General features: G+C 46.1%; 1 protein-coding gene across 2 annotated transcripts in view; it reads left to right on the top strand.

Moving 5' to 3' along the window:
* Positions 1 to 662: 662 nt before the first annotated feature.
* IL1R2 (interleukin 1 receptor type 2) overlaps positions 663 to 16,487 on the top strand; it is a 29,289-nt gene continuing 13,464 nt past the window's right edge. Inside the window, exons 1-3 of one of the 2 annotated variants that reach the window (XM_011370119.2) lie at positions 663 to 723; positions 15,038 to 15,165; positions 16,007 to 16,271. In XM_011370119.2, coding sequence (XP_011368421.1) covers positions 710 to 723; positions 15,038 to 15,165; positions 16,007 to 16,271 — 407 coding nt within the window. In that variant the 5' untranslated portion in view covers positions 663 to 709. Of the gene's footprint in view, positions 724 to 13,928; positions 14,082 to 15,037; positions 15,166 to 16,006; positions 16,272 to 16,487 lie in introns of those variants that run through there. The other variant, XM_011370120.1, reaches the window with a different exon arrangement.

The following is a 16,487-nucleotide window of genomic DNA, read 5'->3' on the forward strand; positions in this document are numbered from 1 at the left end:
CCTGTGTGTCTGTGGTACAAGCTCCTGTGGCCCTTTCTAACCCGATAGGGGTGACTTGTGACAGGAAGAGAGGCGTCATTCATGCTACCTTTGGGTCTGTTAGGGGAGGTTAGGTGACATATATTTTGTACAGACATGACTTAAGACCGAATTTTCATTTCATAGTACAAACTATTCAGTTAGGTAAATTCCACAAACTGTAATAAAGGTTTGGAAAATCACCCTTTTCTTTCACTTAACAATTAAAAATCGTTTAAGACTGGGAGCTGGGGACTCATGAGCTTAACCTTCCTTTGATCCCAGAAAGGTGCCAAAGAGAGAAAACAGCCACTATCCCACTGAATAAAAACCGACAGGCCCTCTTCCCTCATGTTGGGGCAAAGTACACACCATTTATAACCATCTCTCAGCTGGAAGGATGTAAGTCTTAGCGAGTCACAAAAAAATTGGGAAACTTACACAGAGTTTCCTTGGCCACTTCCCCATCTGAGAGATCACATACCCAGCACTATAGCCCGGGGTGCTCCCCCGTGAGAGGGAAAAGGTGTGTCCATCGCCACCCAGTTGGAGAGAGTGACACAAACCAGATTAGGAAATCCCTGGAGATCGAGGATATAAATCCCTGTCCCAACTCGGAGCTTCCACTGAGGTGAAAGTCAGGCCTGGCAGCCCTCCCCAGAGACAGGACAAGCAACAAGGTGAAAAAAAAATGCACGGCTGTAGGTAAGAGGCACGTGAGAGGGAGGGAGAGGGAGAAGGGGAGAGAAGGAGAGAGAGAGAAGTGGGAGTCAGAATCCCTGGGTTCCATTTCTAGATGAGACCTTAGGCAGCTGTCCCGATGTCTCTGGACCTCAGGTGCCTCCTCTGGGTGAACATGCTCATCACAGTGACCTTCTTCACCTGTGTGAAGGTGATCTTGACTTTTTAGGGCTTCAGTTTCTCTACGTGTCACAAAAGGGGCTGGACCAGAGGGTTTCTGGGGACCTTCTGTGAGCCAAAGCGACAGGCAGTGAGAGGCCACGAATGCTGCCAATAGGGCTCCACCTTCTGAAGGGCTGTGCCCGTGAGACACACATCGACTAGAGGCTTTTGCCTTGGAGGAGTCCTGTGGTTTTCTCTTGAGGCATGCAATGCTTTCTTTTGTGAAGTGAGTGTACTTTTCTAACGCTGAGCTCCTGGTGCTGGCCAAGCACCAGCACTCACTGTGATCTTGGAGAAGGGGGCGGGGGGCGGGAGGGAGGGGGGCAGCGTGAGCCTGGGGCTAAAGGGACTGGTTACTTCTTTCTAGCTGTATGATGTTACTTAAAGAGAGTTAGCCTGTCTTTCAAATATTCTGTACTCCACTGAATAAGGAGTACCATTTGAGCAGAGGTCATCTGCCCAGTGACCACGAGCTTGTCGGTAACAAATGATCAGTATGTGTTAAGCTTATCTTTATCCCTTGCTTCGTTTTCTTTTAAAGAACTCTTTTAAAGAATTTTTTCTTTAAAAGAAAAAATTAGTTTTATCCTCATTTATAATTAAGTAAAACACACAATTTATTTTTACCAGCTCGGTGCCTCAATTTCCCCATCTGCACACAGTGACCTTGACAAGGGGAGGGCCACAGGGTGGAGGGGAGCATACGTGAAGCTGAATCAAGGAAAGCACTTAGAGTCAAGCTTGACACACGGTGGGTGCTGCCTACATGTTTGCTCTTGCCGCTAGCCATTCTCCCTCTTGAACCCCGCTTTCCTCTTCTTGCCCCAGCTCCCTCAGGAGTCCTCTTCCCCCTGGTGCCAGCTCTGCCTTTACTGTGATGCAAGCTTGGCCAAGTTTCCTCAGCTCTGAGATTCCTCTTCTGTAAACTGAGGCAGTTGAGTGGCTCCAGTCCCTCCTAGCAGCTCAGAGTACGAGGTGGAACGCCGCGGATCCCCTTCCCACCGCCACTGAGCTCGCCCTTTCCCTGGCCTGTTTCAGCACGGCCCTCCCATGAGGGCAGTGGGCTCCTTTCCATCAGCTTGTTGTGATATTCCCACTCGCACAATAGAGGGAGCCCTTCCCTCAAACCTGAACAGTCTTGTCTGTTCTGTTTTCCACTTTTTTTTAGCCTCTTTGGTTATCCTAAAAGGCAAGAAAGATGTCTCTGCCCCATTTGTTCCCGGTTGGCCTGGGAGCAGCTTCCCTGCTCTGACAGCAGGCCTTGCCCTCAACACGGTCCCTCTGCCCTGGCGCTGGGAGAGTAGAGTTGCTTCTAGCCACACGACAGCTGAAGTAGGTCAAGGAGCCCAGATTCCAGCTGTCTTTTTATGTTATCGACACCTGCCTTCTACATGGGGACACTTGATCGTGACGGTGCCTTCAGCCAGTGGTTCTCAAACTTGAACCTGCCATGGCACCCATCACCTGAAGGGTTTACTAAAGCATGAGGCTAATTCAGTAGGTGGGTGTGCGGGACGGGGGGAACTTGCACTTCTGATAAGTTTCAGGTGATGCTGCTGCTGCTGGTCCGGGGACCACAATTTGGGAATCAATTTGGGAATCCTTAGGAGGTAAGAGGAGGTATCATGTCCAGTGGCAAAACTACGAGTGAGTTATTTCAGGACAAGAATCTTTGGGGGCCGTTTTCAAAACAGAACTCAAAGAGACCTTCTGGGCTGCACCAGTGCTAGAGGGGGTGAGGTCTTAGATCAGGTTATTCTATCTAACAGATGGAGAAGTAGGCACAGCAGGAATGAGTGAGTCCATCCATGTCGGAAACTTGACCTCAGTCTCCCATCGATTTTGTTCTCTGCCCAAGAAGGAGTGTTGCTTACAGGAGGAGGGAAGAGGTAGCAAAAACATGAAAGCGACATGGGAGTTTCTGTGGCCAGCTGATGGGTTGAAGCCAGTGGGGCTGCAAGAAAAGTTGTGACGTGTCGATGTTGATTCTCTAGCCTCTCAGAGTCCCTGCTCCAGGGGTTCTCAGCCCTGGCTGAGCATTAGAATCATGGGGGTGGGGGAGCTTTTAAAAATCTCAGGACCTGGGACCAATTACATCAGAAAGCTCGGGGTTGGAGCCCAGGCATCAGCTGTTGTTAAAGCTTCCCAGGATATTTCGATGGATAACCAAGGCTGAAATCCACTAGCCTGTTCCACCTCTTGCCCTCCTCACTGTCCTACCCTTCATAAACTACTCAGAGACTTACTTCTCCTTTCAAAACCTGTGTTTCGATGATTCTCATCAGATAAATGGGTATTTGACTCACCAACTAGCACAATCAGGAAAGAAGTCTGAGTATCTGCATTAAACTCAATCCAAATGTTTCTGAAGCATGCTTTAATTTAGTTGAAACCTCTGTTTCATGTATCATAAATAATTTATTAAACAAGAGGAAGTGAATGATGATGGCACTTGATTTGGGGGCAAAGAGCCCAGTTTAAAACCTGGATATTATCTTCGTGCGTGACTTAGGAACATAACTTCATGTTCCGGATGTTAGTTTCATTCATCAGATGAAATGGGATGGATTAGAGAGCAAGTTTCTTTGCTATTTTTAAGACTCTCTGGCAAGTATTTATGTCATCTAAATTTTTCATTAAATGTCAAGAGGAAATTTAAGAATCCTTGGAATTAATTGGAGATTGCACACCTAAGTGCATTCAGTAAGTCAAGGGTTGGGAACTGCCGGGCCATGGACCGGTACCAGTCCATGGCCTGTTAGGAACCAGGTCGCACAGTGGGAGGTGAGTGGCAGGCGAATGAGCGAAGCTTCATCTGTATTTGCAGCCGCTCCCCAGCACTAGCATCACCGCCTCAGCTCTACCTCCGTTCCTCAGGCATTAGATTCTCATAGGAGCACCGGTCCCTAAAGCCAAAAAGGTTGAGAACCGCTGCAGTAAGTCAAATCGGTGAGGCTGAAAGTGAGAGGGCCTGTGGCCAACTGGGATGAGCTTGTCCCTGGGAAAAGACATTCAGTGAAAAATCACACCAACACTTTGGTTGAATGATGCACATTCACAAGTTGAGTTGGCCTGTGATTCTCATTTTGTGAGCTTTGACAGCTTGTGACAATATGATCCTATAACCCTAAGTTAAAGGGACAAGGATCAAATCCTGGCCCCACCATTCTTATCTGTGTTTCCATAGAGGAGTTATTTAATTTCTGCAAGTTTCAAAAACAAAAATAATAGTATGTGGTTCATAAAATGTTGGGAAAATTAAAAGAAATAATACATTTCAAACCTTTGCTTATTGCCTGGTACATGGTGGATCTTCAGTAAGTGTTAGCTATTATCACCATCTTCGGTATCCTTGTCATTGTCATCATCATCTTTGATATCATGACCATCGTCATCAGACTATGAGATTCTGACAGCAAAATTTCAGAAACCACTCTGAGAGGGTTGGGGTGATCAGGGCACATGGATTTAGTTTTGTGTGTGCTCTCACTCCATGCAGGTACCAGCCTACTTTACTGAAGAAGAAGCTAGTTTTAGTGATCAGTGCTTCTTAAATCTCCTAAGAGTCTTGTTAATATGCAGATGATTCTGACTCCCTAGGTCTGAGGAGGGGCCTGAGAATTTGCATTTCTCACAAGCGATGTCCACGCTGGTGGTCCACGGGCTGTGCTTTGAGTAGCAATACTTTAGAATATTTGGGCAAAGGTTTTCTTGTTTGGGAGCAAGGAAGATGTTAATTGAGGCTTTGGAGGGAGCCTAAATTTTTTAGCACTAATGTTCATCAGGACGTTTTCATAAAGGCCTGTGGTAGGCAGAATTCTAAGATGACTGCCACCCATTCATGCCCTTGTCTAAGCCCCTCCCCTCGAATGAGGGCGGGATAGATGAATATGATGGGGTGTCATTCCCATGATAGGTTACCTTACACGGAAGACAAAGGCGAAGGAATTTTGCAGATGTAATTTAGGTCCCCAACAGATTGACTCGAAGTTTATCAAAAGGAAGACCATTCTGGGCGTGTCTGACACAACCAGTGAGCTCTTTAAAAGAAGGTCTAGGGCCCAGAGAGATATGAAGCCACACCTAATGTCTTCTATCAGCCTCGAGGATACAAACTGTCATGTCGTGGAGAGGGCCGTGGGGCAGGAAATGCTGGGTGGCGTCTGGTTGCTGAGAGTGGCCTTGGCTGACAGCCAGCAAGAAAGTGGGGACCTCAGTTGTACAATAATAAATAACTGAATTCTGCCAATAGCCACTTGCACTTCGCTAGCTACCTGTGAGACCCTGAGCAGAGACTTCGTCTCAGCCGAGGCAGACGTTCAACCCACAGCAGATAAGCTAATAAATGGGTGTTGTGGCAGTTTGCTACGTAGCCATAGAAAGTGAACATAATATCCTAATTCTTCTCTTTGACTGCTGTGCATGCCAGTCTAAGTTATACTGCAACTAAAACCTTGCAGTAGCTTAGTATAACACGAGGATATTTTGCTCATGCTGCATCATCGTCATTGGTCAGCTGCATCAGACCGTGATGGCTCGTCACAGCCATTTGAGGTCATTTTCAAAAGAGAACTTACAGAGACCATCTGGTAGGCTCAGACCGTTTTTGAACAGGTGCATGGGTGGGAAATAAGTGTTTCTTCTGTTTAATGGTAGGAGAAACAGACATTCAGGAACTCGTGAGTGGATCCACGGATGGAATTAGGATGGCTTGACCATCCTAACTGGCCACTATTGATAAACAAGGGCTCAGGAGAAGAAAGGGCTGGGGAGGTAGGGCCCCAGAAGAGAAATGGGTAGCCCGAGAGTGACCCATGTCCTTCCTGCTTCCTTTTCATGGCTATGACCAGTCACGTGGTCAAGCCTAACTTTAAGGATGCAGAGAAGAGAAATCTTGTGTGAACCACAAAGTAGAAAAGTTCCGGATATTGCTGGACACGAGTCTCTCTACCACATCATGTTGCTCAGTAGATCAGTTGAAATGGCAGGGAGAGAAAGCAGGATTCTCACCACCAGGGAATAAGCTGGCTGAGCATCAAAAAGCTGAGCGAAGCCACAGAGGACGAATGAGTGAACCCAAAAGTTGCCCCTAGCCCCAGGGTAGAGGAAAGAGTTTCTTGGCGAGACTTTTTGGGAAATCCAATAAGTCTGGGCTGTCTTCTGGGTTTTTTTTTCAGCAAAGGATTTTCCCACACAGTCTAGGTGAAAATCACATGGTTTTTATTTTTCTTCTTCTTTTTCTTTTTTTTTGTGCTTGACTTTTATCTGCTGTCGTGGCCATGCTGGACACAGGGCTGGAAAAAGCTGCCACCTTCAGTGACCTTCAGAGGTCAGGCCATTTCAGGTGGGCACACTTTTCCGGAAAGTGGAAGATGATCTCCTAGCATAAAAACAAAATCCCATCTGTTTTGATAATGAAACAATTTTGGAAGGAAATATTTCGGAACTATACGTAGCATGGTGAAAATTTATAATCACTGCAGGTCAATGCCACAGAAAAGTACCCTTAACTCTTCTAATGAGAGCTTCATCTATCTCCTGAGGCCACTTTTCATTAGGAAAAAGGAATTAAACCAACCAGTACATGTTATCCCATCTCAGCGGGCTCGACTCTGCCTCTTGGTTTTAGTCATCCTATTTTGGGTAGATGCTCAGAGTTTCTCACCTCACCACCTTCTTCTAGCCAGGAAGGCTAGAAGGAAGGGAAGCTGAGTCCCCAGGGCATGCGATGTGGAGGGTAGCTAGTCCATATCTACTAGCGTGAGGGTCTTCACTGGCTTCCATGAGCTGTCCCCGGACCTGGCTGATGTGGTGTCCTCCTGAATCTACTAATGAGGTCTGTGGCTGGGAAAACCCACAGTTTTGTCTTTCAGCTGAATCAGAGTTGATGCTGTGGCTGATGTGGCTGATGTGGCCCTGATGTGCCTCTCGCTGACTCCACAGGTCCTCTGTGTTTTGGCTGTGTCCTCATTTCTTCTCTGGCTTTGGTTGGCTACCTGTGTAGGTGACATCAAAATATTTATTGATGAGCAAGGCATGAGCACCAACCAGTCGGCATGGTTGCTGCACTATCTGTTGCCGGAACGCGGGGATCGTGGGGGAGCATCAGGAAAGCCAAGGTCGAGAGGGTGGAGGGCTTGGGCCTTTAGTAAGTGGTTATTCACCAGCTGGTAAGGACATGTTTCCACAGCTGATCCTTAGGGGCTGAGTATCCTGCAGTCTCAGCTCTAGGTCACCTTGCCCTTCATCACGGCCGCCCCACATTGGCCCAGATATCAGTTTACGTCCCATTCTCTACTGGCAGCACAGGGGGTCACGTGGCTATTTTTCCCACTGGCGAAGAACTGCGGTGAGCAGGAAACCATCACTAGTTCCCTCTATCGAAGAACAAGAGCCTGGAGGCCACTCTCTAAACAGAACTCATAGAGACCGTCTACTACCTACCGTCTCTACCTAAACACACCATGCCATTGTTTCCACTCTTCCCTAGCACCTCATCTGGGTCGGTGCTCCTTATTTTTTACTGCACTGGGATTCTTGGAGGGACCCACTTTGAAAGCAGAGCAAAAATGCCTCTGCTGTCAGCTTCCCCCTCTCTTCTACCTTTCATCTCTTGGCACTGAGATTTTGAAGCCAGAAGAGGGAGCAGAATCTGCCTGCTTTCATCTGTGGCTGTCCTCCCTTCACCCTGGAGCCCCCAAAGCTTTTTCTTCTACTTCCCTTTCCCCCCAGATAGGAACTTCCCCAATGTCATATCTACTTCCTTCCCTCCTTCCTGAGGATGCCTTTGCTCTCCCCCTTTCCTGGGGCCATGGTGGCAGAAGCATCAGAGATAGCAAGAGGGGAAACACATGGGAAGGTAATTATAATATTATCCTCATCACATATGCTATGCGCTATCCTCTTCTAGGGAAAGAGGGCTCTCAACAAAATTTAAACTGTTCTTCGTGGTTCAGGGGACTCATAAACATCAACTGTTTCCTGCTGTGATACCCTGATATCTTCAGTAGGCCACAGTGAGGTGGAGGGGACCATTTGTGACTGCTCTGAAGGCCCTGATTGCTGTAGTTTTTGGTTCTTGCATCTGTTTTAGTAGTTTCTCTGTTTCCCCTGTTACTGGGTGATCAGCCACCACCTCTTTCTCTGTGCGTTGTCTTCCACCAGCCCTCCCTCCTTCTAATTTGCTACCTCAAATCTGCTTTGGATTGAGCATTTCTAGTCACCCACCGTTGCCTAACAAACTGCCCCGGAAGTTAGTCGTTTAAAACAAACATTTTATTCTAACTCACATATTCTGTAGCCCATGAATATGAGAGGGGCTCAGCTGGGTGATTCGTCTGCTCCATGGGGTTCAATTGAATTCAAACAGTGGTTCATAGCTGGCAAGTCTAAGATGGCTTTACTCACATGGCTGGTGACTTTGAGGGGATTCCTGTGAGGATGTGCACAGCTGAAAATATCAACCTGCTCCCTTACACCTGACCTCCCTGGCAAGGTGGTCTCAGGGGGAGTTGGACCCTTTACATGGTGGCTGGCTTCTCCCCAACCAAGCCTCTCATGGAAACCAGGCAGAAGCTGCATGGCACTTTCTGACTTAGCCTTAAAGTTCACCCAGCATCATTCTGTTGTTGGACTCGAGTCACAGGCGGGCCCACATTCAAGGGAGGTGAGCTGGACTCCACCTTTTGATGATGGAATGTCACGGTCACACAATTGAGAACCATGTGGGATGAGAGATGTTGTTGTGGCATCTTTAGAAGAGTCTTGAGCTCTGGCTCTGCCATTTGCTGGCTGGGGCACTTAAGGAAGCGAGTGGACTCAATTCAGTGGTTATCTGATTAAGCCTCTGGCTTGATGCTTTAGAAATAGAAGCTGTGCCCAGGACTGCAGCCTAAGTTCAAATCCATACTGACTTAGAACCCTAGGGCTATACACCTGGAAGGTATAATACAGCCCTCAGCAGCCCAACCCTTGCATTTCAGAGATGAAGAAACTGTAACCTAGATTACGCAAATGGCTTAGTGGCTTGCCCAAGATCACATAGCTAGTTAATAGAGTGAAGTGGGCTTTGGATATGTGTGTGTGTGCACGCATGCGTGTGTGTATGTGTGTGCACGCACATGTGTGCATTTATGATTGTGTGTGTTTATGTGTTAACATTCTTCCGTAACATGGATGTGCACACAGCCTTATTTGTTTCCATTAGATAAAGTTGCACACCTTTCTGGTATGGTAACTGGTGTTAGCTAAATTGTTGACTGATCCCAGAAAGTTCTTGTGCCGTGTGCTGGACCTTTAACAGGAGTTAGTCGGAATGCAGACAGGGAAGTTCTGACTTCTCACTCAGGTCTGCCAGCTGTATGTTCCTGAGAGAGTTACTTACCTCCCTGAGTTTTTGAGTCTGCTTCTGCAAATTGCTGACGAGAGTGACCACTTGTCGAGTGCTTTCCCTTTGCCAACCGACTCTCTGTTAACTTCTTTTTATATCGCATTCCATCTGACCCTCCTGTGATGCATGCCAGGCCACAGCCATTTTATTGATCAGCAGACTGAGCCTCACAGAGGCCATATAACCTGTCTGCTGTCACTGAACCGTCCAGCTGGCACGAACTCTACAGCCCACGTGTTTTCCATGGTACTCCCCTGTGTGGGCTCCCTATATCTGAGGACTGTTGGGAGGTGCAGATAGATTTCTTCTCAGCTGCCTCCTGGGGTAGAATCGAACCAATGAGTGGAGCTTGTGGGGGGACACATTTGCATTGCAAAATGACAGAGAAGTTTCTGATCACGAGTGCTTCTCAAGACTGGAAGTGTCCATCTTATCAGGGGTAGTTTGGCCAGCTGTGGAGAATGCTGCGTTTGGGAAGACTGGTCAGATGGGCTGCCAAGCTTAATGATTTCTGGAGCCCTCTCCAGCTCCAGGTCTGGTGATTCCACAGAGCAGAGAATCAATATCAAGACTGAGGATAGTGTAGACCCAGGTTTACGCCCTACTTTGTCATTCCAATGGCTCTATGGCCTTGGGGTAAATTGCTTAATCTGTCTGAGTCTATTTCTATTGTTTCATGTTTATAATAGGGATGAGTTTTGCTCTTTGGAGTTGTTCAGAGCAATGAGTCGTCTTCCATGAATGTCAGGTTGGGAGATTGAAGCTTAGTGGATTAGTACTCTGGGTGCCAAAGGCCTCTTGGGTACTGCTCCTATGTCAGTCACTTTGGAGAAAGACAGCAACTGTTCTGAGCTAGCAGAATGGTCTCATGGGGCAGGTGGGGGGTGGGGTGGTTAGTCTTGGAGGGCCAGATGCAGGAGGAAAGTGAAGGAAGTGTCTTTGGTTGATGGTCCAGCCTGCTGAATGACTCAGGCTTACTGGGAGTGCAGTATAAACAGAAGGTTTGAGTAAGTGGGAAGATGAGTTGAGTTAATTTACTGAAACTCTAAGTCAATGGTTTTTGGGGAAGAAGTTGGTCAAGTTCAAAAGGTTTGATAGGGCAGGAGTGGTTTTAGAGGGATGAGACACATATTGGTAGAAAGTAAAATTATAAAGAAAGTGTGTAGCCCTTGCTGGAGCCAAGTCTTTGCCTCTGTAGCTCTTCTCCTTTGACAGTGAGCCCAGTGTGGCCCAATGCCCAATTCTGCCAAAGATGAGTCTTCCTACACCACGGCTTCCAGTAAGCAATCTGTCTCCCCAGGCTGCACCACGGTCAAGGACATCGAGATGCTGTCATTCTGACATGACCATTGGCCATGCAGACCAGAAACAGTCCCATCATGCTGCTCTGAACTCCTTTAATTCTGGAGAGGGGGTGGTGAACTAGCTTCTCTCTTTTCTAAAGAAGAGAAATAATTTGTGGACAACTCATCGAGGGTTCTGCTTTGAACCAGGACAATTTTCAACAAAAGCTGCCTCAAACCTGGTCAGATATTTCACTAGAGGGTCTACTTGCCAAACTCTTACCCGTCTGTGCTTTCCACACATTGAGTTCAGGTTACTTTTAATTTTGCTGCAGCTTTGAATTTTACAAAATTCCCAAGTTTAATTTCGATATAAATACTTATTTTCCCCATGGCTTTCACAAGGTTTTGTACCATGTGCCCAAAGCATGTTTGGGTTTTTAGGAATTTATTTCACAAGCTAGAGGTGACTAAGTAATATGCCTAAGGCCCAACGGATGTTTGACTTTGTTAATATTTAGGATCTGTCACCTTGCTTTTGTTTATGGATGGCTGTACCACATGACTCAGAGTTTAGAGACTCAGTTGCCTGAAAACTTCTAGAAATGAGGTGAGGATAGAAATAAAGAAAAGTTTCTGGGTAAATTAAGACACACACACACACACACACACACACACAAGCACATGGGAGCTGGGGGAGAGAATTTTTCAAAACTAAATTAAAAGGTTAGGTAATTTGTACCATCCATGAGCAGGAGGCAGACACCTGGGCATCGAAGGCAGGTAAGCGGTTACTTGGGCCTTAGTGAGGCTACCAGGGAGAATGGGGCCCAGTCCCTGTCTGGCTCAGTGCTGGGCAACAAACCCTTCCAACCTAACAAGGTCCTCCTCCTCCCTTAAACCCTCAAAAAATTTTTTTTGTCCCCCCTTCGTATTTATTTATTTTTTTTTAATTTCTGGCCCTGCTTTTTCATCTTGTTCCTCTGTTCTTACATTGAGTGTGGTAAAACACGGTTATTTGACACACATAAAGAATGATAGACTTGTAACTCAAAAACTTGTAATCATCTGCCCTTAAAATTTCTTTCTTCCAGCAGAAATGTCAAATTATCTGTAATTCAAAGAAAATAGGGCAGGAGAAAAGTGTTTTGCTGCAAACCTCTGCAAGACCAATTCTTTATCCTCTGGGTCTGCTAAAGGGAGACTTACTGTTTCCCGCATGCTGGCAATTTCGGTTCCAACCTTTGATTATTGTTTTGATTATTGAAAATGGTCACTGCTGTGTGTTTGTGCTTGAATTGTCTGAAGCCACTTCCTGGAAAGGTCACAGCAAAGCAGCTATTTTGCCAAAGTCCATGAGAAGAAGCCAGGACAATTTTCTTGGCTGGGGAGCCTGGGTGCGTGCAGGGGTGGGTGGGGAGTGGCCGTTACTTGAGGGGGGCAACATTTTAGAATTTTGTTTTACTGGAACAGGGTCCTTGTTGAAACATCTCTACTTCTCACCCTGAGCAGATGTGCGATTTTGAGAAGAGGATAAACGTTCAACTCACTTTGATCACTTGAAAAAGAAAGCGATAGGACTAGATTTCTCTGATTCTTCCAGCTCTGTAGCTCTGTGAAGCTTCAGCTAGTAACTGCCCCTGGATGGATGCAGCCTGACTTTCTGGTTTAAAAAGAATTTCATACGTGATCAAAACCTTCACATAATCTGAGGCTAAGCCTGAACCTGAGTCTTGTCGGGGTGGGGAGAGGGATTCCTTTTATTCACGGGGAGGCTGCACAGCTCCTCTTGCCTTTCAAATGACCTTTTAGAGTTAATCAGCAGAAACAATTGAGTACCAGAAAGAGGACCAGTGAGAACACAACACTCTGTGGCCCAAGATGGTGGCTGCAATCCAGCCATCAGATCCACACTGAGCCAGCAGAAAGGAAGACTAGTGGAAACTTTTAAGTAGCCTTCCCAGGAAGATCAAACATTTCCACTTACATTTCATTGGCCCAAATTTTGTCATGTTGCCACTCCTAGTTGCAAGAGAGGATGGGAAATGTAGTCTTTGTGTGGGGTGCTGATGCATTTAGTTAAGAGTCAGGGGTTCAATTATTGGATAAGTGGAGAGAACAGATATTGGAGGTGGAAACTAGTAACATCTGTCACAGAAACTATATTTTTAAAGACTAAGGCCTATGGAATCACCAGTCCTGGGATTTCATCCCCTGCTTACTAGTTATAAGATATTAACCTCTTTAATCTCTTCTATTATATCATCTGTGAAACTGGCATGATAGTCACATCATGGGGTTAAAATGAAAGAACAAATGTTCAGTGTTTAGCAAAGTAGCTGTCACTATTATATAAGTTCCTATATTAGCATCTTCGACTTCATTCATTTATGGTATTGATTATACCTGGTGTATCTAACTTCTACTTCTTTTGAAACCTTACTGGGGAAGTACAGTTGGGGACATGATAAGCTAAGTGTGTGTTCAAAAGGGACAAAGCAACTTGGTCAATGTCGATTTGACTTTTATGCTAACGAGTGGCCTGGTGACCCTGAGGGTGGGAATAGAGATAAAGTTACAGGAAATATTCGTGTTTCAGAAACATGTGAAGGGTAAGACCAAGTAGATGCAGGATGAGCTTACAGGAGGCAGCCCTGGGGCAGATACCCAGCTCCAGGGAGAGTCTCAGGTCCTTCACTGCTTGGCCCTGGCCTTATACCACTACAGGGGGAGTTCAGACTGCGGCTCTGAGCCCATGCTCTCAGCTGATGAGGGAAGATTCCTGGAGTGCAAGGATCACTTCCTCAGTTTGCCAACCCTGGCATGGCCAGTTAAGAGCCACCTGGCTTTATTGTGAGCCATTCAGAATGATATGTGTTCCAGGAACAAGGAATAAGCCAAACTCCTTCAAGGAAGTAGGGGAGGGATAGTGGTAGGGATTTTTTTTCTGGATTTACTCATCACTCTCAAATTTTAATCATAAATACTTTTAAAAATCATAAATACTTTAAATCATCAATATTCCCTGGTACCTTCTGGGACTGGGCACTGTGTAGACCATGAAGGCTGTGAATAAGACCGGTCCTCTGTCTTCAAGGCTGTCTCCATCCATGGAGAGCCAGACAAGAATAGGTGTGGTAGATAGCACGATTGCTCTCATTTCTTCTCCCTCCTTGTGTAACTTCACAGCTCCTCCTACTAGAGGTAGGGGCACTTCCCCACCCCACTGATAGCAGGTTTGGCCACATGACTTGCTTTGGCCAATGGAATGTAGGCTAACAAGAGTGAGCTAGTTCTGAGCAAGGCCTTAAGTACTTTTGCTCACATTGCTTGCATTTGCCATCACATGAAAAGATCATCTCCCAAGAAGTCACTGGTCCAAAGAGGGCAAGAGACACGTGGAGCTGACTTCATCCCAGCTGAAGCTTAGAGCCAAGCCTAACCCAGCCTAAGCTAGGTCAGCCAACTTCCATCTGACCCACAGACTCGTGAGCAAGAATAAAAGATTGTTGTTTTATGCCATTTGGTTTGGGGGTGGTTTCTTTGCAGTATTATTGTGACAATGGCTAGTCCATATAACAGGCAATTTTGATATAGTATGAGAGGGACTGATGAGAGATACAGAGGTACTTGACCAGCTTGTGGAGGTTCATGGGGAGGAATGCTTCATAAACTTGTGTATGTTATTCACTTTTTGGACCTCATTTTGCTTTTTCTCTGGGATGCTCTAGACCAGAGAGTTAGCAGTCTGTAGAATCCCTCAGCATATGTCAGAACTGCATGTAAAGTAAGAGTTAATCCACAATGACTATAGGAACAGATATCTGACAAAGAAAATATGAAGATCATTTGACTTCTAGTGCTTTATTTACTCATTCATTCATTTATTCAACAAATAGGATTTAGGGATGTAACTGTGAATAAAATAAAGTAGGATGCTAGTGCACATGAAGCTTACATTCTAGAGAGGGACATGGCTCATGGTGAATGCCACAGAGATCAAAGGAGCAAGAGAGGAAAATATGGAGTATTGGGGTAGGAGGGTGGTGCGATTTTGCACAGGAAGGTCAGAGAAGACCTTACCAAGAGTGATGTTTGAGGAAATACCTGAAAGAACTGAGGATAGAGCAGGGGACTTAGCTGGGGAAAGGTCATCTCAGGCTGAGGGGCAGGGAGCGATGGGGTACACTTCAAGAGGGAGAGACACTTAGGATATGGAACTCCTATTCCAAGATAGTTAGTAAGTGCTGTTACTAATGATGTTAGGCATGTTCAGTGAATATAACCGTAGAAGAGCAAATCCAACAATTTTGAGTTTTCTTACTAAACGAAAAGGCTTCCATCATCAGGTGAAGCCTGCAGAACCAGCCCCTGGGACAATATTCAAGAGATCCTCTCTTGAGGTATCTGTGGTTCCTGGTGACCCCTCTGTGTCTCCCTCTAGGTTACAGGGTGGTAGGCCTGAGATCTCCACTTCCTCAGTCCTCTGGAAGTTGTCGGGAACAATGTTCTTCTTGTACCTGTTGATAGTGGGTGTCTCTGCCTTCACCATTCAGCCCGAGGAACGCACAGGTGAGAAGTGACTCTTTCATACAAAAGGGGCTTGCTTGCAGCTTCTCTGGGGAAAGCGGGTGTTTACCTAGGGAGGTTTTGTTTTTATCAAAAACAAGGTGTGGTTACCAGAGAGGAAGAGGGTGTGGGAGAGGGCAAATAGGTAAAGGGGGTCAAACATCTGGTGACGAAAGGAAACTAGACTTTGGGTGGTGAGCACTCAATAGAGCACGCAGGTGTTGAATGATAATGCCGCACACCTGAAATTTATATAATGTTACTGACTCGTAACGTTACCTCAATAAAATAATTAAAAAGATGAGATGCAAATAAGAAATCAAAGAATTTTAAAAAAGCAAGGTCTAACTATTCATGCCTTGGTGAGTGACAACTGCTTCCGCTGGCCCATGTCTTCCGTTGCCGGGTTCCTGCTCTGGCATCCGCCATTCCTGCCAAAGGAGTGAACCAAAGAAGTGGCGATTTTGTCCTTGATAAAAGGTGCCTTTGGATTTTAACTACGTGTCCCAACAACTAAGCTTTTTTTCTTTTTTTCTTTTTTCTTTTTTGTATCTGAACTTAGTCAGATATACTTTAATGACAAAGAAGTGAAAAATAGGGCCAAAATTTTTATTTTTTTCATCACTGTGTGAACCTGATTTAACTTTCCTAACAAAACATAAATTGTAATTGATAGCAGCCCTAAGCTTGTTATTTGAGAGTTTTGAAGCCATTATAACAGGAGGGGATAATAGGGTCCCTAGGGTATAGGACGCTTTGTTAAGGGACACACTGTGTTCTCAGATGTGCCCATCAAAGGGAGGTTTTGGATCCAAAACCTGACTGTGTTCTCTCTGTCTTTCAGTGCCTTCAGGAAACTGCCAATTTCGTGGCAAGCATTTCAAAACCACCTTTGGGGTGGAAGGGGAGCCAGTGGTCCTGAGGTGCCCCCAGGTGCGGTATTGGTTGGGGGCCTCGGCTAGCCCCCACGTCAACCTGACATGGCGGAAAAATGATTCTGCTGGGATGGCCCCAGGAGGAGAAGAGACACAAGTACGGGTCGAGGATGGTGCTCTCTGGATTGTGCCAGCCTTGCAGGGGAACTCCGGCACCTACATTTGCACCGTCAGGTAAGCCCTTCTGGGATGAGGGTGGGGTGAGGGCTCCTTGAAGAACGGACTCTCTCACAGTTCTTTGGTGACCTGGATTTCAAAATCCATTGTACAGATGAGAATCTATTTTCTGTCCTCTTCACTGCTCCTGAAATACCTCCCACCGACAGCCTTTCCCCAGACGTACTCAGGGCTCCCTCTTCCTTCATTCAAGCCTTTGCTCAAATGTCAACT

The sequence above is a fragment of the Pteropus vampyrus genome, unplaced genomic scaffold (genome assembly GCF_000151845.1).
Source record: "Pteropus vampyrus isolate Shadow unplaced genomic scaffold, Pvam_2.0 Scaffold160, whole genome shotgun sequence".
In the NCBI taxonomy this organism is placed as follows: Eukaryota; Metazoa; Chordata; class Mammalia; order Chiroptera; family Pteropodidae; genus Pteropus; species Pteropus vampyrus.